Source organism: Chiloscyllium punctatum, chromosome 7 (genome assembly GCF_047496795.1).
Source record: "Chiloscyllium punctatum isolate Juve2018m chromosome 7, sChiPun1.3, whole genome shotgun sequence".
Taxonomy (NCBI): domain Eukaryota; kingdom Metazoa; phylum Chordata; class Chondrichthyes; order Orectolobiformes; family Hemiscylliidae; genus Chiloscyllium; species Chiloscyllium punctatum.
In genome coordinates, this window is record NC_092745.1 from 63,577,299 (window position 1) to 63,603,396 (window position 26,098).

The 26,098-nt window shown below is 40.4% G+C and overlaps 1 protein-coding gene across 6 annotated transcripts in view; it reads left to right on the forward strand.

Moving 5' to 3' along the window:
* Positions 1-26,098, forward strand: part of LOC140479741 (adhesion G protein-coupled receptor D2) — a 287,369-nt gene that overhangs the window by 103,011 nt on the left and 158,260 nt on the right. For 5 of the 6 annotated variants that reach the window (XM_072573840.1, XM_072573839.1, XM_072573844.1 and 2 more), the window contains one exon: positions 19,774-19,815. The exons of the other annotated variant lie outside the window; for it this stretch is intronic. In XM_072573840.1, the coding sequence (XP_072429941.1) occupies positions 19,774-19,815 (42 nt within the window). The remainder of the gene's footprint in view (positions 1-19,773; positions 19,816-26,098) is intronic. 6 annotated transcript variants of the gene reach the window in all.

Genomic DNA, 26,098 nt, shown 5'->3' on the forward strand with positions numbered 1-26,098 from the left:
CTCTGCAAATTAAACGAAGATCTCAACATGCCTGGCTTTGGTCTTCTCTTCAAGTATCTATGTCGCCTTGTTCAGAGTCTTTGCCCACCCTGAAATTATGTAGCCAAGGCATGGGCAGGGATGGCAAATCTTAGGCTGGGAAAATTCCAAGGCCCAAGCCGAGGATGCACTGAAAGGTGCATCGTCCCACTTAATGATGAAAGCACTTTGGTGCACAGGCCTGGATTGTGGTGTGGAATGTAAAAGAAATAAAGTATTTTCAAATACACAACCCCCGTTCGGTCTCTGGGTTGGGGTGAATCTTGGTAAATCCCTTGCCTCGCTCTGGCAGAATTCAGGCCTAAGTTGAGCCTAGGATGTTGCCCTGAGGAACTGTTGCTGTGATGTCCTGTAAGTGATATTGATCTCATCTTCAATTGTGCCAGTTATTGTTCCAGCCACAGGAAAGTTTCTCCTCCCCCATCCCCTCAAGTTTCTTCCCTGTTTTTCTCCAACTGTACTTCTTATTCCAACCCAAGTAGGGTGCTGTGATTTCCTTCATATTTAACACCATGCAGTCCCATCCTGAGTTTTTGAATTTAAGCCGAGGAACAGAGGAGTGGACCATTCAACCTGTTCAACCTATTAGAGAATCTTTGTAGCACAGATACAGGCCATTTAGTCCATCAAGTGTATTCTACTATTCAATGCATTTTGCCTTTTGGTACCTCAACTCAATTTGTCTTTGTTCCATATTCATTTTTACTGTTATCTAACAAAAGCTATTGATATTCGTCCTAAACTTCTATTTACCAGTACCCAGAGTCTTTTGTGGAGAGCAATAAAGGTACTCAAAATCATGTGACAGAAGGGTTTGTATAAGCCAGTCTCTGACTTAAGAGTAGGAAAGTGAGAACAATTGTGTAGTGCAACGTTTGTGTAAAGATTTGTAGCACGGGTGTCAGTTATCATAGTTGTGGGTATGCTCACCGAGCTGGGAAGTTGATTTTCAGATATATCGTCTGAAACCCTGTCTCGGTGATATCTTCAGTGTTTTGGAGCCTCCTGTACTGTGTCTTCTGAAATTTATTTGGTGCTGATTGTTCATTGTCGTGTATATATGAAAACACTGAAGATTTTACCTAGACAGGGGACGAAATGTCTGCACATTAACTTCCCAGCCCGGCAAACATACCCATAACCATGATAATTGAATCATAGAATCCCTACAATATGGAAACAGGTCATTTGACCGAATGCCTGAACTCTTTGGGCAATCTAGTGTGGCCAATTCACCTATCCTGAACATATTCTAATAAAGAGCTAGAATTGGCTTTGATGGGCTGAAAAGCCTCATTCATTGCTTTTCATCATTCTATTTTGAACTGAGTCCATGCGGCTTTGACTTATTAGTTTGAAAGTATGATTTGATTGGTAAATTGGTAATCAGAGAGAGAGAAAAACAGCCATTTGGTTTCTGTGCATTTCCCCATTTTGTGTTCTGGGACCTTAGAATTGTGCAAGAACTCTTAACTCTTGGAATCTTCTTAGTTGTTGCTCTACAAGTCTACAGGATTGAGCACTTGCATTTTGGGTATTCAAGAAAGGCTTTGCTAGAGCAGAGCCAGAAACATAATACAGTTCCCATCGCTGTGCTTCAATAGCTCATCTAAGCTGTGACCACAAGACCACTCCCTACTACATTCACACTCGAGTTATCCAGAGGCTTTTTTGAGTAAAATCTCTAATTGATACCAAATTGGAAACATTTTAATGTTGAGGCCAATGCTCCCGCGATTGAGGCATCCGAGCTCATTTTACACAGAATCCTTACAATTAGCAGGCATTTAAACACGCACTTTTAACATAATAAAACATCCAGATAATGTAACAGGAATTTAATCAAATGTTTTACGCAAGTCCTGTAGAAATATTAGGACAGGAGACCAAAATCTAGAACAAAGTGGTAGGTTTTTTTGTGTGTCTTAAAGTAGAAGAGAGAGGTTTATGGAGGGATTTCGAGGACTTGGGGGCTGAGCAATTGGACATTTAGTCATTGCTGACGAGGCAGTTAGGATCAGGGAAGAAACAGGGCAAGGACTAAGCAGGTGAATCGAAAGTGGATGAATTTAATGTCATCAGGTATGAAAAGAAAAACAAATTTACGGAGAGTAAGTTTGGATTGAAAGACAATAAATGAGACAGAAGAAAACATACGACAACGTGTAAAACTAATGGCTCAGAAATTCTGAACTCACCCTGATCAGGCAAATAAAACCTCACATTTAGCTTCAGTCTACTCTGGAATTCCTGGGAAGGAGCCTCTTGATGTGAAATGGGTGAGACCTGTCAAGGAAAAATGAGAGCGGGCAACGGAGAAAGATCATTGTCAAAACCATTCTTCATCTTCCAGCAGGAAGCACTGTATACTGTGGCTGGAGTGTCCAATTTCCACTTTGACAGCTTACAAAGGAGTAAGTATCTAAGGCAAGTGTGACATAGGCACAGGTTCCAGGCACAGGGCAATTGTGCCAGTTGGAATTTTCAGTTTTCCAACCAATTCCCTCAGAGTCCCTGATATTTCCATATGATCTGTCCACAATTCCAGGTTGGTGAAGAGGGTAGGGCATTCAGTCATTAGGGTACCAGGTAGGTGAGTGCTGATAGGTTAGTGGATAGGTGTTTAGAGTAGGTTGGGGGGAGTGTCGGGTCAGAGTGGGAGGGGGGCCGTATGTTTGGTCAGGTCAGGAGGAGGATGGGGGGGATCAGTGGGTGGATGGAGGATGTGGGAGGTGGTTGCTGGATGAGTGGGAGTGTTTGTTTCCAGTACTCAGTGCACGCATGGTTCAGGTTAGAGGAGGGAGGCATGGTCAGTGGGGAGCTACTCATTAATCGGAGCTGAACCTAATTTTGTAACTTTTGCTGAGTAAGTATTAAGCTGAAGTGAGTCTGAACCATTTGAAATCTCTGACTTTAACAGACTATTTTAGGTGGTTCCAGGCACAGGGCAATTGTGCCAGTTGGAATTTTCAGTTTTCCAGCCAATTCCCTCAGAGTCCCTGATATTTCCATATGGTCTGTCCACAATTCCAGTCTCCATTGCTGAAATTTCTGGGCCAACGTTTTCAAAATCTCTTAAAATTCACAACCTGAGAGCACGGGTTTCCAGACTTATAATTCTTCACTTTATGGACCAGAGCAATTGTTAGCCAGTTCTGAGCAATTATCACATTTTTAAAAGAGTTGGCACATTATTAGTTACTAGACTGATTTTAATGGACAATTATTGTGCCCATGCAGCAATCTCGTGAAAACCACAGGGAGGTTAACAGCACAATGCTGTTTCTTATGAAGCTAACAAGCGTAGTGGTTGCAACGTGTTCAGCAACATATATGAAATTATGGATATCTCACAGGTTGTTGGCTGATCTTGTATCTTGTGTGGCATAATTTTGGTAGCAAAGTAAGTGGAACAATTTTTGCATGCTGAAAATCCCAGCTCATGACCTGACATCCTCTGAGTTTGTTGCTGTGTTCATTTCATCAATCGCTCATTTCTACCATTTAGCTTATGGAAATGTAGAAAGTAGGAGCAGTTGGAGGCCATTAAGGCTGCTGTGCTGTTCAACATGATCCTGTATCCTGATGCTGTGCACCCATGCTCTCTCTATACTCCTTGAGACTTTTAGCTTCCAGAAATCTGCCTATTTCTTTCTTAAATATGTGTGGTGACTTCAGCTCGCAGCCTTCTGAAGGGGTAAGGGGGGAGCAGGTAGGAGGATCTCTTAGAAACCTATAAAATTCTAACAGGACTAGACAGGGTAAATGCAGATTACCAGGGCTCACAGTCTAAGGATATGGGTAAGCCATTTAACACACCGAGTCTTTAGTGCTCGGTTATAGGCTGCTGGGGTGGGGGATGCGGGACGAATTAGATTAGATTAGATTAGATTATTTACAGTGTGGAAACAGGCCCTTCGGCCCAACAAGTCCACACCGCCCCGCCGAAGCGTAACCCACCCATACCCCTACATCTACATCTACATCTACCCCTTACCTAACACTACGGGCAATTTAGCATGGCCAATTCACCTGACCTGCACATCTTTGGACTGTGGGAGGAAACCGGAGCACCCGGAGGAAACCCACGCAGACACGGGGAGAATGTGCAAACTCCACACAGTCAGTCGCCTGAGGCGGGAATTGAACCCGGGTCTCCGGCGCTGTGAGGCAGCAGTGCTAACCACTGTGCCACCGTGCCGCCCTTTTGTAGCATATGCTGTGACAACATCAGAGCTCCAGCATGTACCAATGGTTTACAAGGCAAATACACTCTAAGAAAGTGTCCATTTTGTGAAAGTCAAAGATAAGCAGTCCTTATTTGATGAACAGTCATCCTATTCTACTCCAGTGTGAAGGCCACATTCAGTCAAATACTTTGATCTATCAGAGTCATGGGATTCATATCCTTGCAGTTCGAAGATAGGACCACAGTCAGTCTTGAAGTGCAAATGCAAGCAGTCCAGATATTACAGGTAGGTCGGTCTGAGTGCTGTTCAGAAACTAGTCCAGGGAGTGGGGCAGTTTTTGCTGCAATGAAACAACGAGGAGGGATTGGAAGTAGATGGTCGAGCCATTAGTAGTGATGTATGAGTGGGAGAAGCAGTGATGTGATTCCTATAAGTGACTAGGAGGCGTGGAGGCAGGAAGGGTTAATAGTTTAGGGGGATGAGGTGGCTGGGAGCCAGGGAGTGGACATAATACAGTGAGAGGTTTGTAGCCTCTGAGCCTGGGTGAGAGGCACATGTGGTGGAAGAGTTAGAGTGAGTGGTGGCCCTGTCAGTACGAGATAGCACAGAGACAATGGTGGCATTTATCATTGGGGATGGCAGAAGCTCAGTGACCTTCTTTTGCGCTGCTGGAGTCCTGCTTACCTTGGACACAACTTCACTGATCCAGGCTGAAATCTGTATCCAGGCTGCCCGAAAATGGTGGTCAGCCAAGAGAAGGATTGTCTGTTTCTCTCCACCACTCTCTGTCCACCAGCATCTCCAGATCCCTGTCCACACAGTGGGAAGGGGTCTTTCCTTTCTTTGGTTACATACCTTCGATAAGAACAGCTGAGCATCACAGGGCCAGTTTGTAGTTTGCAGCTTCTGAAGTGATGTGCAGGCTGGGCTTTGATTATGACACTCCCACCTCTTTGCCTGTGCTATTCCTCCTACAGAAAGGCAACCCCTTCTGCCCGGTCGAATATTCAATGAGGTGAAAAGTGGAAGATTGCGTGAGTCAAAAGGTGTGGTGCTGGAAAAGAAAAGCTGATCAGGCACCATCCAAGGAACAGGGGATTCGATGTTTTAGGCATTCCTGACGAAGGGCTTATGCTCAAAATGTTGACTCTCCTGCTCCTTGGAAGCTGCCTGACCGGCTGTGCTTTTTCAATGCCACACGTTTTGACTCTAACCTCCAGCATCTGCAGTCCTGACTTTCTCCTCATGGAAGATTGTGTGAGAAAAGTTGCTTTGATCCAGGCACTGTGATCCTCACTCAACAAAACGCTTCAACTGAAAATGGAGAAATTCCGGCCACATTCTTTATACAAACACATTTCACAGAGTTGTGGAGCAATGCTCCCTCAAAAGGCTGTAGATGCTGGACAAATGACATTTTTGACATTATCCGTACATCTTGATTGTGTAAGGATACAAAGAGATATAAACAGAGGCAGGAAAGTCGAGTTAAGGTACAGATGAGCTGAGATCTAATTGGACACTGAACTGACTGGAAATGAGCAGCCCTAGTAAGTGCTATTCCTTTATATTTCTGCGATGAATCTTCCAGGATTTCAACCAGCGCTGCCAACTCTAAATGGCTGTTTCATCCAGTTCATTCTAGAAGAGTCGTCTGTAGTTATATATTAATTAATATTAAGTGGAGACTCTGGGATTCATTTAATGTATGCTTGCCCTCTAGTGTCTACTATATTCAAATGCAATACTTAGCTCTTTCCCTCTTACAGAATTTCAAGATGGCAATAAACACGTTCAGGAAAAAAACCTGGCTAACAGTTGAAAAGAACAAGTGAAGAAGCTCAGTGACTATGTATAGCATTTGTACAATAACTCTCCCCAACGTCCCTGTCATAAAAAATTCCATCTTCATTCCCATGGAAGGTGGATTGTGCTACAATTATAAATGAAAGGAAAATGCCTACACTCAAAAGTCTGGAATTTTACTGGTATTTGGTGGTACATTTAAAGTAGTTTTCCTGATGGATGCTTTGGGGTGAACTGTGGGTAATTTATGAAAAGTTCCAAGCTTTAGTTTTAACAATGTTTGGTTCCATAACTAACTTTGGAGATTGCTTTGAAAACTTGAACCAGCATCAGGAGCATGAACACCATCCTGGACGATGTTTCTGAAAGATAAGCAAATTACCTGAAGCTGTCTGAGAATGTTTAGTAGCCATTCCTTTGTTGGAAAAAGTACTGCCATAAGTCATTACTTGATAATACCTCAAGGGCTAGATTGCTAATTGACCGTTCTGAAACATCCCACAAGAAAACATTTACCAAAAATGGAATCATAATGGCTCCTTTCACCTATACAGTAATGACAACACCATTTTATCCACAGAACAAAGCAAATGGCAATACTAATTTTTCTCCTGTGCAATTCTGTTTTAAAGGTGGTTGTAGGCTTAAGTTTTCTTTTTGATTGATAGATCCAAGTCAGCTTTAAACGTTTCTAGACCAGTCCCTAAATTTCTTGCAGTGCCCTAGCATTTATACTTTGAAAAATGTAGAAAAGTGGCCTGTAATTGGGGATTAGCTCCACAGAAAATTCAGATTGGCAAACAAATAGTGCACTGAATGACAACTATTGATTACATTTCAAACTGTTTCAAGTAAGTACCAAAGATAATTAAGAGAAAATATCTCTGCATCTTTAGCTCAGTCACATCAACATGATTTTGTTGGGCATTGCCAAATATTGGTTTCTTCACGGTTTTGAAGAAAGAATATCCAACAGGCTGGACACTTATCCAATTCTTTAGAGAAGGATTATCATGCCTATAGTCTAACTAGTCCTTTCATCCTTACTACACCTGGATCATGTGTAAGACTTTGTGAATTTGATAGTGTAGCAACATGCAATTCACAAAGCAGGACCTAACTTTGACAATTCAGCTGGATGTCTTCCTGATTGTACTGATGGTAAAGCCTGATCAGGCCAGCCTTTCACCTCATGACACATAATACAGGACGTTATGTGGTTATACGACATAACATGTTAGTGATTGGGATGGAAAGTGAGGTTCAGCTATTGAAACTTCCAGCTATAAGAGCAGGTAGGTGGGACAGAAGAATCAGCATTGGCATTCTAATTCTATAGTTGAAAGTTGACATCACACTATAAATTGATACCAGAGTAGCTCATCTAAGATTTCTCATTGAAGCTCAGGTGAAATCTGTTGATTTTGGAGAATTCTCAGGCTTGTGACAACTAGATAAAACAAGTAGGAATATGTGAAATTTCTTCAATCCAAGGTAGTGAAGACATTGCATCCAGGGTGTGAATTGTTGCTCTCTCTGGGGAATTTAGAGTAATTTAATACTATTGTTTGTTCAGAGCCCTTGGGGAAAGGTAAACAATCACTGATCACATCTGACATGTATAAATGTTGAATTGGTGGCAAATTAGTGTTATAATTTCCCAATAGTTCTGCTGTTGTCATCCATAATGATTCAAAACTGACAACCTTTTGTTTAATCCCACTTTACCTTCTTACAAAAGACTCTTCACAGTGACTATCTGATGATCCACATGCTAGGATCAAATGGCTGGCATCTTCCCTTCCCAGAAAGCAGTGGACGCTGGGAAGGGCAGATAAACAGGTGGGTTGGCAACAGGACGAAACCACCCCCATTTCCTACCCCTTCAGGAACTGAGTTCTGGCAGGAAGGGCAGTGGTCAGCCTTCCTAACCTGCCACCAGTTAAGGCGCTTGCTTGGTCACTGACGAACCACTTGAGAGCCTCATCATGCCACCCCTTGACTAACTGTGTCCCCAGCAGTGGGCTGGGCACTATTAAAGAAAACTCTAAACCCATTTATAATCACCACCTCTTGTCTCTCTGTTTCTCTCTCTCTCTCTCTCTCTATCTGTCTCTGTCTTTCTCTCTCCATCTCATTCATACACATGCATGCGCACACACACACACACACACACACACAAACAGGAAAACACAAACACAGATGGAGTGGAAACTGGAAAAACAGTCTGTGGTCTTTGTTCACGAGATCAGTTGCAATGGATCTCGCTGAGTCAAAGGTTTCTCCTTGACCTTTTTCTAAATGCTTTCATTGGTTGGCAAGAAGTACAGTGTTGCTGTTCCACTTGTGAAAAGTTAAAAAAATCACCCAACACCAGGTAATAGTCCAACAGGTTTATTTGGAAGCACTAGCTTTCGGAGCGCTACTCCTTCATCAGGTGGTTGTGGAGAATAAGATTGTAAGACACCGAAACAATCTTATTCTCCACAACCACCTGATGAAGGAGCAGCGCTCTGAAAGCTAGTGCTTCCAAATAAACCTGTTGGACTATAACCTGGTGTAGTGTGATTTTTAACTTTGTACACCCCAGTCCAACACCGGCATGTCCAAATCACCACTTGTGAAAGGTTTTCTGACTTATCCAATTCAAATTAACAGCTTCTAGCCTCTACTGAAGGAAAGTTAAGCTGGATTTCTTCAGTTTTAAGGTGGCATACTATAGAGAACTGAGATAGAGTTTTTTTTGGCTGCTGCAGACCTCCTGGTTTCTCTTCTGGTCCAACTACCTCTCTCCCTATCTTAGTCAGAGCCAAGCTGTTCAGCTCCCTAATAACCAACCATTTGGTTGTTGGCAAGGCAGAGCACCTTTGCCATTGATAACTGGGCACTAATCAGCTTCAATTGTAAAAACCCCTTCAGCTCTAGTTCATCTGCACATTGCTTGAACCCACTACTACACAAACGTGGTTCTCAAAAGGTATTGAATTCTTTAAAAGATGCAGCCATCCTAGAAATTCCCTGGTTTAAAACTGTTCTTTCTCGCTTCAGTCAAAAAAAAAGACTCCAGTCTTTCCACCACTCTTTCTCTCATCTTGGCATCAGTTTCATCCTCTTACTGACAGTGTGATGCTAACAGCAGCTCAATGTTGCCTATTTGGCAAAATATTTCACCTTCCACACCAGTTTGGTATTAATGATTCCTCAATTCAAACTTCAGGAACATTTTGGACCTCAGCACTCAGCAGCAAGGATTGTATCCTGCACCGTCTTACTACTTTTATCTGATCATGGTCAGTAGCTATGTCAGTATTTATTGCCCATTCCCAGTTGCCCTGGAGAAGGTGGCGATGAGCTACCTTCTTGAAACGCTGCAGTCCTTGGCATGCAGGAACATCTAAAAATCACATATCCAAATTTCTCAGCCATTATTTAGTTTTAAGCACTAATATTTTGGGCATTTAGCAAATTTTGGGCATTTATATTGCTAATTATTGATTTGTTTATGTCTGATGGCTCAATTGACAAAATGGCTAAGATTCTTTTGGTGTTCCTAGTCAGGGTTCTGTAATATTTCAACTTGAAAGTTATAATTGAATGAAAACACTCTTTACAGGCTTTGAAAAGTTAGGTTAAAAGCATTCAAATGCCGTGATTAATGCGTTTATGTGAGATGGGTCAAAGGCATTACTGTGTCCTTTACATGAAGTTTGAACTCTTTCACAGCATTTAACCTCTCTCGCACTTTTTTGCAATTGACTCCATATGTTCAGTGTCACAAACATTTAGTTAGGATGCCAGGAAGAAAAATCAGGCCCTGAATGAAAGATGGGGAATGCTGCCTTAACCAGTTGGGATGTAAACTAATGCTAAATGTCTAGTTCTAGCCTTTAGATTGTTACGAAAAAGTGCCAGAGAAGAACCGAAAGTTTATTATTTTCAGTAGAGTGTTTTAAAAGCTGGTGAATCCATCTCAGTTGAGCAGTGTGAGCTACTTTTAAATCTTTTGGGAGCTCTAGCTGAGTTATCAATAATCACTGTGGGTTTGCACTCCACAGGGTGATGGTCTTCTCTGGCCATGTGATTGATATCCCATCTTAGCTTCTTGTTTCTACGTGTATATTGACATTTTTCTTTACTTATACATATAATACGTTTCAAAGCACTGTAAACCATGATCATCTTAAATTAAATTTCAATTTAAAAAAACCCTGAAAATTATAGAGTCATCAGACCTTTTAAATTTATCACTGGGGAGAAGACATCCTTGGAGGAATGGGCTGCTGAATAGGATATGAAAGGTCTGTTTTCCATGATAACATATGGTGAGTTAATTTGGGACCTTTACAGGGCTCTTGTGCTCAGTGGTATTATAAGACATTTTCACTGTTTGTCGTCCTGTTGGAATGTCTTTGGTTATGCTGCTGCCTTGCAAGTCCCAGTACCCACCCATTGTTCATGTCGTTAAACCTGGTAGGCAGTAAAAATATTTAGGAATCTGTAGCATTGCCATTGTCAAATTGTGATAGTGTAGCTATTAAGTTCTCATCAAAGTGGCACAAACACCCCGAGTTTGCTTTTAAGCCTTGAACTCAATTTGCCTTTAAGTTCCGGTGTTGATTTTTGTGTTTTGATGTGTATTTCTTTTTATTTTGCTGATCAAGCTGAGAGTTTCCTTCCTGGTAATTGGACATTCTGGACACCCACTGTCACTATCAAGCAACATGATACTACGCTGATACCAACATGATCAGTATTTGTGCCTACATACCTACTGAAGTCTATTCCTAAACCTGTGAACTCCCACTCTCTCCCAAGGGCACTTCATCTTGATTCGCTCTTCCTGCTTTTAAAGTGACTCCCAAAAGCCTAATTGTGGTAGTGTAGTTTTGGTTCTCCCTCTTCCCCGATTATATTCCTTTATATCGTGCACAATGTCTGTCTCTCCTTTGATAAAGTTTTCAGAGATGCACTTCTTTGTAAGGATGATTAAATGAGTGTGTTGTTGTTTTGCGTTTTGCTGCACTGAGACAGCAATGTTCAACAAAGCTACATCTGTCTACCCACCAGTAGGCTTGAAGCCCAAACTCGCGACATCGTTTTCTATTTCACCATCTCCTATACCTGTCCCTTCGATGAGTGAAACTGACAATTTCATGCCAGTTAATCAAAGTCAATGTAAATAGTGGGCTAAATACTAAACCGTTTCAGGCTGCAAACACTTGCCCATTGGAGATTGTGCTGAGATAGATTAATTTTAATAGGTTACTTACTGTCAGCAGAAAGAGAGACCTAGATCCACTTGAATCTTGCATCAGGCTGAAAATTGATTTCATGGTTCAGTCTCTAAATTCAGGTATCTACAAAGTTGAGTTAAAGACCATTCTCAAAACATGGAACTGGTTCACACTTATTCATCCATCTTCCTCAAGAACCTACAGGCAGTGTTCACGATATAGTTTATTAATAGACCGCCACCCATTGGCTTCTTTATAGTAGATCATGAGGTTTATTTTAAAAGAGAGAGGTCATGTGTTTCATATTCACCAATGATCATATTCAGATCCCAGCACTGGAACAGACCTCAGCTGTCCCCCACACCCCACAGAGCTGGATATTGCTTTCCTTCACTTGAATATGGTCTTTTATGAAATTAAAATGTTTATTTTGGCAGGGTACAGATTCAAGTGCCCGTTGCATACTTTTTGAAATAATGACAGTGCATCATTGGCTATTTTGGTAAAGTGGAACACTATCTCTCCCTTTGAATTAAGTACTCCAAGGTGAGTCAAAGTGGTTTCAGGCTCACAACTATAATAACTTTAGGATTTCAATTGAGAACAACAGCCAGTCACATGAATTAGTAAGTGTGAGAACTTCAGTCTTCAAAGACACGACAAGGGGAAGGCATCTGGTGGTTGGATGGATCAGCTACTTTGAGAAACCTGGATGAGGTTGTCCATTCACACATTCTCTTTGATAATGAAAATCATGAACGAAATGGGGAGGGCTGGTGCGGTGAGCATGGTGAAAACAAGATGACAAAGGGCAATGAAGAAATGGGTACTAATTTACTCATCATCACATTATGTACAGGATTAAGGAAAGTACTTGGCATCAAAGTATTTTGATTCGAAGAATTTTTTTAAAAAATGAGAAATCACCATGAAATTAGTAACAATTTAATTTTTGAATATGATATCGACACAAATTTGTTGTGAATAATGCCTTTTTAATATTTCATTAGATAGCTGTAAGTTTGTGAATCTCTAGTGATTGGTAACAGTAGTCCTGAGATGCATTATTGCTAATTTGAAGACTAATTTGGTAGATTGATATGCTGTCATTCATCCTTCATGTCGTTTAGTGTAAAGTGTCTGCAATTGGAATTTTAAAAAGAAACAAGTAGCCACTTACACCTCCAGCTCCTTTGCTGTAGCTGGTGAATTTTGTATGAAACTGGTGTCAACTGCTATTATATATTTGCAGTGAAAAATAGAAACTTGTCCCTGGCTCTCCTTGTCGTGGCACACTCTGTCTTTAATCATACTTTTCATCAGTACATTGAAATTTCGGTTACCAAGGACAACATCATAAATAAATCTGTTTGTTGAGTTTTACTTGCAACTTCCGAAGTTTGTGCACTTAGTGTGAGTGAGGAAGAGAGGCGGTCGTCTGTGGAAATTTATAATCATTTATTACATATGTGTGAAGCGAAGAAGGAATAAAAGCATGAAGGCATACATCCATAAACTGAGGCAGAAAGCCTAAATGAAAACTAAAGTGAATTCCTGGGTCTTGTCAGAATGTAATGAGAAACTAGGGCTTTTATTCATAGTGGCGGAAGATACATTTGCTCTCAATCTCTTTTTAGCAGTAAATGCTTCACTGATATATCACATCAAATTTGAACAGAAATATTTGTGCTCTGCATTATAGCAAAGCTTTGGGAATTACTACATGGTTGAATAGATTCTGTGAAGGTTTATAGCATGTATGGTCACAGTTATTATATTTAATCATAATATATCTAATTCATCGTATTTTGCCCAGCTGTATGTGACTCGGAGTAACGTTTTATGCTATAAAAATATACCATAGTGCTGCAGTTTTTATGGTAGTAAATTGCTTAGTAATAAAGAACACTATTCTATTATTTAAACACATTTTTTATTGTATGTTGATTGTTAGAAATGATGTTTAATCCACAAAATAAAAAGCTGGGCATCTGGAAGGCAGTTTTGAGCTTAATGCACTCGAGAACATGTTCCTCTCTAGTCCAATTAATGCCATATGCTCGCTCCAACAGAGGCTACACTCAAGGCTCTTTGTTCACTTTCCTTACACTTTCAAGACTGACCAGGGATAATCAGCAAAGGGAGCTGGCTAATTATTCTGAGAGTATTTGTAAGCTTGACATCATCCAAAATTCCATCGCCCATATCCTAACTTGTACTAAGCCCAGCGCAAACCACCAGTGCTCCCTGACCTACATTATTGGTTCCCGGTTAAGCCATGGCACAATTTTAAAACTTTCACGTTTATTTTCAAATCCTTTCCACGGCCTTTCCCCTCCCTCTTTCTGTAACCACCTCCAATCCCATAACCTTTCCCCTGTGTTCTTCCAAATCTGGTCTCTTACAGCATCTCTGATTTTAATTGCCTCTATGCTCTGGAATTTTATCCCTAAATTTTTCTGCCTCTTTTCTTTGTTTTCCATCAAGACACACCGTGAAAACTTTCTTTTTGACCCCAAACTTTTGGTCATATGTATTGATATCTCATTAGGTGTTTTAGTATCATATTTTCTCTTATAATATCCCTGTAGGTATTATTTCAATACCATTAAAGGGTAAGGGGTGGAAATGCCCTTTCCAGTCTTCCACCCTGCACCATCTTACCAACAACGTGAGAGGTGGCAAGTGCTCTCCACTTAAAAGGCCAATGCTTGACCACTGATGTTGATATTTTGTCAGTGGTGGGCAACTTTAATGAAAAATTGTTCTAATGCTTAAAATTTTGTGTCTTAACATTGAAGGTAGTTATAATAATATTTATTGTGCTAGGCATATTAAGTTAGAGTGTAGGTAAATTTAAGTAATGCAGTTTCCATATGCATGATAAGTGTCTGCCAAACATTTCATTATTGATTTGGAACTCGTTAAATCAAATGAGTTCTTGTTAATAAGGAGATTTACAAATCATTAGTGTATATTGGCACTTTTTTTTCTATTAAATGTATGCATTGAAATATAGTTGTAATGAATTATGCTGAAGAAATGTCAATATTTTCAAATCCTGAAATCGATGGATAACGTATTCTGGGGTCTGTAGTCAACGTTGTAGTGTCCCATTTTAGTATAAAATGGATGTAGCAAGAAACCTGAGCAATGGCAAGGTTCATGCACAAGCACTCAGATGATTGCTAAATTTGACAGGGTCATTCTTTTTAGGTAGTCATAGCTGGTAAATGAGTGCAGGCTTTATTTACTGAAATGAGACTTTTTTTTGCCCAAATCTGGATCTGTTTCTGAAATTGGTGAAAAGTGTTCAGAGATTGCTGCAATCTTCAACTTTCATTTCAGACTCTGCAGCAGTCTGACCAGTGCTGCTTGATGGAACACTTGCCAGGATGAGTGCAGCTCCAACAACAATCAAGAAGCTTGACACGATTCAGGACAAAGCAGCTCACTTGAATGGCACTTCATTGCAAATATTCATTCCCTTTACCATGACTCTTAGCAGCAGCAGTGTGTACCATCTACAGAAATTCACTAGGGCTCCTTCGCACATTCCAAACCACAGCCATTACATTCTAGAAGGAAAAAGCTAGCAGGTACATGGGAGCAATACCATCTGCAAGTTCCTTTCCAAACTACTCATCATCTTTACTTGAGAATATATTGCCATTTCTTAAGTGTTGCTGGGTCAAAATCCTAACGACATTGTGCGTCTACCAATCCCAAATGGATTGTCACAGTTCAAGAAGGCAGCTCATCACCACCATCTTCAGCAAGATTAAGGATGAGCAGTAAAGGCCGATCCAACTGTGCTGCCCACACCCCTTGAGTGAATTTTAAAAAAGTTCACCTGGGTGACATAAAAGAATTAGCCAGAGGTATTTCTTACCTTACCACAAGGGGGCACCTCCTAAATTAACGCTGTGACCTTTACTCCAATCCCCATTAATTGGCCCCTTATATAGGTCTCAAATCCTCCCATTCTGTTTTACATGGTCATCTTCAATTATGTGATTGTAGGTTGAAGGTCAACACTGACTTTCTTTTCACATTTGGAAGTGCAATCCCACACAACCAAGTGGCTTTTTTTCTGCCACCATATTACCTGTGACACGTTTTACCTATGAATCAGCACCACCATTAAATCACCCGTGTTTCCAATTGTTCAAATTATGTCCAGAGGCCATTCAGGACAATACAACAACACCAATGGTGAGGGAGAGGGCTAAATCAAAATGGAGTTGGAAGAAGAGAAAAGGCATTCTACCCTTGCTATGGCTGTCCGGTTTGTCTCCTAGTTACAGAGCCTTCTCACAATTAACGTTGTTGCTGACTTTGTCCTGCATAATAGGCAGCAGCTGCTCTGTCACAAGTTCTTGATGACTGTGGCCTCATATTAATTTGGAATCTTTTTCTTCAGTTTTTCAGAATGTCCTTTTTCCTTGTTGCAAAGATATCAGGCCATGAGCTGTGGAAGCTCCAGAAAACCCCTGGTCAAGTCTTTGAACACAGTGTACATAATAAGAGAAATCTTCCTGTGCTATTACAACAAGGTCTCAGGATTTTGGTTGCACAACTGAAAACCTAGGCAAAACAATTAGTCACCAAAAATTAACTGGTAATTTAATCTCTTGGGTGACATCAGAACTCACAGAAAAATATTGAAGGATCATTTCTGAAAGCCAGGAGATATGTAGAATATAATCCAAATGCTTCCATGTCTGATGCAGAGTTCTTATTGTTGGCCACAGTCCTTTTCAGTGTCTGACTTCTCACCTGGTTTATTTTACATTTCCTCCATGCAGACAAACGTGTATGTCAGATTGTTTTTGTGTGTGCAAATGTGTGTGTGTGCATGTTTAGTGTGCATATGTATGTACAAATGTGCACATCAATAATTTCCAAATTGTCACCTATGTTCGGAAGATGAATGGTGAAAGGACAATGCTGCTATCACTCTAAAGCTGCTGTCCTTTACATTTAGCTGGGACCAGATGGATCTCATTGCTTATTGACTAGGTGCAAAAGATACAGTGCTGATGAAAGGGCTTTTGCCTGAAGCATCGATTTTCCTGCTCCTCGGATGCTGCCTGACTTGCTGTGCTTTTCCAGCACCACTCTAATGTAGACTCTGATTTCCAGCATCTGCAATCCTCACTTTTGCTTGCGAAAGAAACAATATCTCAATGACTAGCAATTGTACAACATCTTCAAGTGATTGTCACCATCCATTGCATATTGTGTCGACTAGTACAAGACCAGCCATAGTGGCTAACAGTGTTCCATGACAAACCCTTTTGATTGCTCTCATCGGCTAGAACCCTGCTACCGGAATTTCTTCACAGTTCACACTCACTGCTATTCTGTCTTATTGTGATGTATAACATGTTCAAAGACAGGACCAGGGATTTATCTGGAGTTTTCTCAGCTCTTTGGGTACCTGAGCACCCAATTCTCAGATTAACCCTCAGCTTATTCTCCTCTGGCATCCATGTTTTATAGTCACCCTTCACAAATAGTGTTTTTCCACCTGACCACAAGCCATTAAACAGCTTTGACCTGTTATAGGACTTCCTGAGTACACAGTTTGTCTTCAATCCTGTGAAGAGACATTTCTTTATAATATTAAATTACATAATCATCATTAATAGTAATGAAACTCCCAATGTTAGTGCTTCTATTTATTGCAGTGTTATTGTGCTTTAACATGAACATGCATCTACAATATATTAAAGTAAAAGTTGGCCTGTTATCCAAAGCTAGCTTCCATCATTGTTAAATTGCTTATTTCTTCGATAATAAATGTTCGTATGTTTTTCCGTTTTGCTGGATTCAATGAAAACAAATTGTTGACCTGATTCGGACTTTGGTTAGGTAAGAGAAAGGCAGAGATAACAGCTAGGCTTGTATCTGATAGGGTTTAGAAGAGTGAAAATCATAGATACTTTCATTAAAAGAAAGTGACTGCTAGCCAAAAAGCTGATAGAAAATTGTCCTTTATAATTGGAAATTAGGATATAAAAACCGGAAATGTTGCTCCAATTATACGAAGCTTTGGTTAGATGCAGACACCAGGTACAGATCTGGGCGTCATTCCTCCAAAACAATGGCTTGGTCTTGGAAGGAATGCAGCACAAATACACTAAAATGTTACAGGGGCTCCAGAATTAGATTGTAAGAGAAGTTCTACGTCATCAAGGTTTGCATTTCCTGGAATATAGAGAGTTTAAGGATAGTTTCGATTATGTTTTTAAGATTTTGGAAGAGTATATAGAAAATCCTTGTGGGGACTCAAGAACAAGAGGGCATTCCTTAAGATCAGATCTAGGCCATTCACAGAGAAGATGGAAGAATGTGAAAGGTGATGGAAGAGTGGTCTCACTCCCACAAAACAAAACAGGAGATGCAAGTTAAATTCATGATTTTAAATAGAGCTTTTTTTCCAGCTAGCAATGGCATTAAGGGATATGGAACCAAGGCAAATTGTGTAGGATAGAGATCAGCTGTGATCTGACTGAATGGTTGTAGGAGCATAATAGTTTGCTCAATGTTCAGTTACATTGTGTGGCATCAACTAATATTAAACAAATTCAATTTTCACTGATATAGGCAACAAGTGCCTAATTATTTGATTGTCTTAGATTGGTCTAAAAGTGCTCTCTGACTGTCCACCAGATATTTAATGCAATAGCAGACAGTTCAGTTCTTTATTAAAATTTTAAAAGGCAATTGTTAAATTTCAGGCAAATGTACATGTAACTGAACACTTCCTGACATGCGATAAAGTGGTGTGAGTTGACCTTTTTAGAGGTGATTTCACAGCTGAAGTTAAGGAAACTTGGCATTTACATATGTCTTTCCTTCATAATTAATTATAATGATAGGGTAGTCATTTTGTGTAGTATAGAGTTCCATTACAGGAAATGTGATGAAAGAGCAGTTTTTAATTTTGCATTGTGTTAGTTGCATTGATCAGGGTACTGTGAGAACTTGACTGGTCTTTTTCGTTTCGTATGAACATGCAAATTAGTAACAGGAGTGTGCCCCTCAGACCCTCAAATCTACCCTACCATTCAATTACATAGTGGTTGATCTGACTGTGCCACATTCCTGCCTTAAAAAATATTTTAAGACTCTGTTTCCACTGCCTTTTCAGGAAGATAGTTTCAAAGACTCATGACGCTCTGTGAGAAATACTTCTCCTCACCTTGCTGTTAAATGGATCACCCTGATTGTTAAACAGAGACTACTGGTTCTAGATTCTCCCAAACAGGAAACATCCTTTCCACATTCACCTGTCAAGACCCTTCAGAATCTTAAATCTTTCAGTCAAGTCACCCTTTACTCTTCTAAACTCTAGCCTGTCCAACCTGTACATACCGGATAGGTGTCTTGTAAAATTCTGAACAGCCTCCAATACATTTACGTCCTTTTTTAAATAAGGAGACCTATAGTGCACAAGGTACTTAGATGTGGCCTCACCAATGGCCTGTATAACTGAAGCATAACCTCCTTATATTTGTATTCAATTCCACTCACAATAAACAATAATGTTCAATTAGCTTAGCTAATTACCTGCTGTACTTTTACACTAATCTATTGTGATTCATGCATGAGGATTCCAAAATCCCTCTATATCTCAGAGCTCTGCAGTCTTTCACTGTTTGGATAATTTGTTCCTTTTTGAATCTCCCTGCCAAAATGGACAACTACGTTTTTTGTCACATTATACTTCATTCACTATACCTTTGCCCACTCGATTCACCTATCTACACCCCTTTGTAACTTCCCTGTATCCTCTTCATAGCTTACTTTTCTAGGTAGCAACCACACACTCGATCCCTTTGCACAAGTCACTTACACATACTGTAAATATTCATGCATGGAACCATTAATGTCCATCTGCATTGGTAGGCAGAGGCCTGTGTTTCACTCCTTACTTGAAGGATATCATGTCGGAAAAGTTAGCATTCCTCAGTTTTGCAAAGAACTGTCAGCCTAAATTATGTGATTAAATCCTGGAGTGGGGCTTGAACCCCTGACCTTCTGACATTCACAAAAGTGTTGTCAGTAGAATTGAGGCAGCACTCAAAGTGGTACAGAATCTTCAGCAAGTTTAGCTGAATTTATACTGCACATTTTGTGTTTTGGAGATTTGCAGTGATGCAGCATATGTAATATCATTCATCCTAATGAGGTTCTGCATCAAAACTGATTGTGCTAATTGTGGTGGTAATTTCAATGGAACCAGTTCCTGTTCAAGGCCCTCAATTGTCCTGATAACCTTGATTACTATTCAGTTGGGTAACAGAGATTTGTAAAGAACTGCTTTCCTTTGTGGTAGACACTTGAGCTCTGGTTCATGAAATTGAAAAATAAAAATTGACCTTGTCAGCTGTAAAAGCCTCTTTGTGTTAGTTCTCAGGAAACTTTGTTTCAGAATTGTGAGTGAAAAAAATGATTACAGTTAACAGCTTTTTCCCCTCCTTTTGTCTTTATAGGGTCTCTTCATCTTCCTGATATATGGAGTGTACAACACAGAGGTAAGGCTAGTTATAGTGTCTCAAGGCTGACAGTCTGGATGAGAGAAGTGACAGGCTTCTGATCTCACAGAAGGACAGAGCAGCTCTTCGCATGAGTGTCCTACTGCCCTTCATGCTTGGACTGCCCCATATGCATTCTGGTTTACCATTAAACACTGACAACCAGATGGAAAAGGACACATTTCTCATAGTCACATACCAATATTTCAAAGTCCTTTTTATTTTTCAAGCATCCCAAGTTTATAGAGTGATGGCTATTTAAGATTTAGAACTTTTCTTCGTGTGACAGACTGGTTCTTTTGATGAAGACTGAAAGATTAAATACCAAGGTGTAAGATGTTGTGGAGTACAGTGTTGCAGAAAAACATAACATTATTATTTCAGTTCTCATGAGATTTTGTTATTTTCTCTGTTGACCAGCATAAGATCATTTCTCAAAAGAAACAGTCTATATATCTGATTGCTAATACTTATTATACAGCATCATCATTTCATATTTAGTTTCCATTTCAAATCCTTTATAAATTGCTTTGATGGTGTACAGCAGATAACAGACAGAAGTAGTGTAATAGATTTACACTGTATGGTCAAATTGCAAGATCGTAGCTTTTAAAAAAATGATTCTTGTGGTCAATTTCATATTCCAATTGGTTTGAAACCATGGTTTCAATCTCAGTAGAAGATGAACTATCTTGAAAGGGGTGCCACAAGAAAATTGATCAAGTGTTCTTTATCAGTGTCTTCAATAGGTTGGGGTTATGACCAGTTAGTGAGGATGTTGTTTGTACATGTGCAGATGCAAAAATGCAGTATAAAACCAGGCAATTGAAGGACAGGACCTGCGGCCTCATCCTTCAATTGTCCAGCCTATCCTCAATTTCCCAGTGCAGCAAACGGGCGTTATTGCTTAATTTGTCACTGAAGGTTATTCTCTCTCAGCCAGTAAAAACTATTCTTCACATATGTCAAATATCGCTTCCTTCTAGCATAACTCTATTGAGTTGACTCTTGAATGAGTGGACTAATTCCACAAAGAATATCTGCAAGAAGAAATAAGTTTTCAATTCTGTTTGACTGAAACAGGGAATGCACTGAAACTCCAAAAACTGAAAGTAAACAGATGCTGTTACAGAGGAATGAAATCTGTTTAGGTGGAATACACAGCTAAATTAGATTGCTGATTTGCTCTATGTTCATACATTTCAGAACACCAGAACAAACTAATTTCATGAACACAGTAAATTTATTAAAGATGACAGAGGGATAAAACTGAATATAATTATACAGTATTAAAACTAATATTACATAATTCTTCACCCAATAAATAGTTGTGTCATAATTGAGTGTAGGGCTGAGTGAAAATATAAAGCTGGAGTGTTTATTGTTAAAATGAAGTTGCTGAGTAACAGATCTTCATGGAGCAATGAATGCTGACGTGCAGGCAGAATATAGAACATGACAGCCACAGTATCAGGCCCTTCGGCCCACCATGTCTGTGCTGACCATGATGCCATTCTAAACTATTCCCACCTGCCTGCACATGATCCATATCCCTCTATTCTCTACCTGTTCAGGTGTCTGCTAAATGTCTTGAATGTTCCTATTGTCTCTGCGGCTACCACTCCCCTGGCAGCATATTCCAGGCACCTATAACTCTCTGTGTAAAAAAAAAGTCTCGCACATCTCCTTTAAACTTCCCCCCCTCACCTTAAACCTACTATTTGACATTTTCACCCTGTGCAAAACAATCTCCAACTATCCATGATCCCCTTGCTCTGACAATCTATGCAATGACTGATAAAAGCAAGCGTCCCAATTGTTTTCTTAACTACCTTTTTCACTTGTCCTGCTGCCTTCAGTGGTCTGTGGACCAGCACCCCGAGATCCCTCTGTTCCTCTGAGTTTCCTAATGTCCTGTCATTCATTGAGTACTCCTGTGTCTTGTGATTTTTCAGCTACAGTTTGGCATCGTTTGCCAGAGTGTTCTGGAAGTTCTGGAATGGTTAAGTTGTTTGCTACATGGAAAACAGAAAATGGAGAAGAGGTCAATGAGCAACATCTGTGTATAGGCAAATCCTGTGAGTGACTTTGTTCAACCATCAGCGCTCAGTCAGGCTGGACAATTACAGGGTTACACTCTGCATTTTCCTTTGGTTGTGAAAATTGCTTAGTCTTCAAATGGTTAAAAAAAATCACACTGACAATCACATCCCTGGAGTGTTGTGGTGGTCTGAAGACATTGAGATGAGGTTCTGCATCCTACTAACAGGAACAAATCTCTTGTCACCTCTGACATTTAGATATAAGTGTGATATGATACAAATGCACATGTTGCAGCCTCTTTAAATAAAGTATGTGGCAGACATTCCTTATAGAAATGAGTTTCTCATGAGAATTGATTGCTCCCCTGGTAGAGTGTTGCGTTAGCCATGGAAATTGTTAACCAGAATGGTCAGAACATTGGTCATTTACAAGGGCAGCTGCCTGTGTAAAAATATTGATGAGCTTGAATTTAAGCAATTTGGGGCAAAGGTTGAGACGTGAACTATACAGGAATTTATGGTTTGTACAACGGTGGACAACATGCAGAACGAATGAATAGCAAGGAATTATTAAAAGTTTCTGATCTGATTTTTAGGCCCTCAAACAACTTGAAAAGGAACTTGCAGTTGTTTATAAGCAGCAGTTAACTTTGGATTAAAATATTATTCGATGATAATGGCTCTCTCTTCAAGTGTTAGCCCTCTCCCTTTTAAGTCTGCCATCACCGTTCGGTTCCTTAAAAAATCAAGCCTTGGTCCTGCTGTCCTTGCAAGCTGATACTTCATTTCTGACCCCACTTTCCTCTCCAAAGTCCTTGCTTCTCTTTTTCTGAACTCCAGGTTTCAACGCCTCCCACCCTGTGGTAGTACTGAAGTAGTCCCTATGAACGTCACAAATGACAACCTATGAGACAATGATAAACTAACCCACATCATCGTTCTTGATCTCTGTGCACTCAGTGATGCAGTTGATTATCTCATTCTCCTCTACTGCTTGTCTCCCATTGTCCAGATGGGTGGCACTGTAGTCACTTGGTTCCACTCATATCCAACTAATTACAGGCAGTGCAGTACTAATAATGGCTTTGCTTTCTACTTCCACATGTTTATTGCTGGTGTGCCTAAGGATCTATCTTTGCTTCATTCCTATATTTCATCGACATATTACTTGGTGAAGTAATCTGAAACTGCACTATCAGTTTTTACATGTACATTGATATCACTAAGCTCCACCTCCCAATTATTCTCTCGACTTCTCCACTGTCTCTCAATTAGCAGACTGTTTATCTGACACTCAGTACTGGATAAACACAAACTTTCTCCAGTTAAGTATTGGGTAGGCCGAAGCCACTGTTTTTGATGCCTGTTGCAAACTGCCTTCCATAGTTTTCAATTCAGTCCATGCCTTGACAACAGTCAAGGGGTGATACCAGTCTGTCCACATCCTGGATTTTCCATTTGACCCAAGAAGAGCTTGCGCATCCATCCCATCACCGATGTCAGCTATTTCCACTTCTGCAATGTTGCTTGATTTTGAAGATTTGTGGTTCATTTGCATCTGAAGCTTTCATTTGTGCCTTTGTTACTCCTCAAGTATCCTATCACACTTGTGGCTGGTCTCCATACTCTGAGATCCAAAACTTTGCTGTCCATATCTTGCATATCAAGTCCTGCTAACCCATCATGCCTGTGTTCACTGATGTACATTAGTTTGCAATCGAACAACATGCTGATTTAAAAAATTCTGGATTAGAGGTGCTGGAAAAGCACAGCAGTTCAGGCAGCATCTGAGGAGCAGTAGCCCTTCATCAGGAATACACTGAATAACCTGTCATAAAGGTTACAGAGCTGCGCCCAATGCTGTTAGTGTCATGTTGCTTCCAGCATGTGAATGTCTGTCGCCAAGGAGAAGTTGCTGGCTGCCCTGGACAGCTAGTCTCAGAGACTGCTGGAACCGCACACAGACCTGCACGCCATTGCGCTAACCATAGTGCTCAGTACCAATGGCAAGGCAACCGCAGATATAAGAACATAAAAACTAGGAGCAGGAGGAGGCCATCTGGCCCTTCAAGCCTGTTCCGTCATTCAATAAGGTCATGGCTGATCTTTTCATGGCCTCAGCTCCATTTAAAATTTTATAGCTGTACTCCTGATGAAGGGCTTTTGCCCGAAACGTCGATTTTACTGCTTCTCGGATGCTGCCTGAACTGCTGTGCTTTTCCACCACCACTAATCCAGAATCTGGTTTCCAGCTTCTGCAGTCATTGTTTTTACCTGATTAAAAAAATTCTCAACCTTGTTTCAAATCTCTCCATGGGCTAATAACTCCATGTTGCTTAAAGGTGTCTGTGTTCATCTAATAGTGGACTCTTGCATATCTGGCTTTTAATCCCTCCAACTCTGCTTGCTCTGCATTCGGTTGCCACAACCATAAGTTCTGGAATCTGTTCTTTGCAACTCTCCACCTCATTTTCTTCCTTCAAGATACTCAAATCTTACCTCTTTGGCCAAACTTTTGATTCTCTTTTAATATCTCCTTCAGTGCCTCAAAGTCATATTTTGTTTTATAATGCTCCTGTTAAATGTGCTATCTAAATATATTTTGTTGTTGAACTTTCATCTTATACCTCAGATTGCTGTATTAATATCTGTCTACTCACGCTTAAGTCCTAGTCTGTACTAAATTTAGCAACAGATCATTTGCAATGAAAAAGTGAAATGTGGTGATCAGCTAAGTTCAACTGCGATTGCTGCTTACTGAAGTTTCACTCGTTTGTGATCTTGTTAGAGTTCCTTGAAGTCCCGAGGAGGACTATGGATCCTGGTCTCATGGAAATTTGAATACTTTAGCCAGGGCATGGGACAGGGGAGTACATCAGGGCTCAATAACTGGAGCACAGTCCTGTATGGCCTCACAGTGCTCTGGGCAAGGACTGGGCCTGGGGGTCAGGTCACGATCAGTCCTAGGGCCTGTGAATTCTGTTTCTGCTGTATTCCTGATGAAGGGCTTTTGCCCGAAACGTCGATTTTACTGCTCCTCAGATGCTGCCTGAACTGCTGTGCTTTTCTAGCACCACTAATCCAGAATTCTGTTTCTGTCCTCAAGTTTAGCCTCAATTAAACTATCTTGTCATGGCAGGTCACTCTGCTGTTACACATGTGTCTATTATTGATTTCTCCATTAACTCACTGATACGCTGATACCCAATCCAAAAATAGCATCTATTTGCTGGCAAAATCAAGCTCAGTCTCACCGATCTCACCAATTCCTGCACAGCCTTAACCTAGTCAGGCTGCTCGTCTGATATTTTCTGGTACTAGATGATATGGAATTTCCTAGAGTTAATCATTAGGGAGGTGACGGCTGTATTGCAAAGGGTTAATTTGAATATGTAAATAAAACAGCCTTCATTGTCTGTGGACGGCGAAAGGTTGGAGACGTCACGGCTTTTAAACAAATGCAGGGCTTATGGAGGGGACAGGGGTGGGGAAGAACAAAGGTGGGAGTGGAATCAGTAATCAGTGTGCCAATCATTGCAGATCTCTGAAAATGGGGATATGGGATAAGCTTGTTTGATGGGGGACAAGGCAATGCTTGTTTCACTCTCATTTAGCAGAGGAGCACCAATATGATAAATTATATCCTCTCCCACCCCAGCAATGTGGGATTTCTGTATGTGTATACCCAGTAGTGTCCATGGGGCACTATTCACACTATAATTACTGTCCACATGGTTCCAGCTATATTATTAGATATAAATATATGTTCCAGGAGAATGCTGTGCTAGCTATATCATTCTTTTACAGCAGTCTTTCAAAAGGAAGCAAAACAAGTTGGTGTTTTTCTCAGGAGGCCTTTCCTCTTGTACCTCTTCCCCCGAAGTTTCAAAAGCTGTTGGCTTGTACAACAAGGCAGCGGAAATGCGGTGTCATATACTCACATATTGAGTGATAAGGTCATAAAGTCCATTTTGTTTTTAAGGAGATGGTGATATCACTTACAGCTGCAATTGTTTCCTTTCTGGGTCTGTTCCTTACATGTCAAAGAATCAAGTATCTGGATGGATGAGATAAGCATGAATAACCAGGACAGTAGTAGCTGTCGAACAATACATTTACGACAGGGGATTTAATCCAAAACATCAAACATGTGGAAGTTCACTGAAAATGAACTGTTTTATTTTAATCTTTAAAAATGGGTGGAAACATAGGTGATATTCAACTGGATCTGTAAAGAAAGT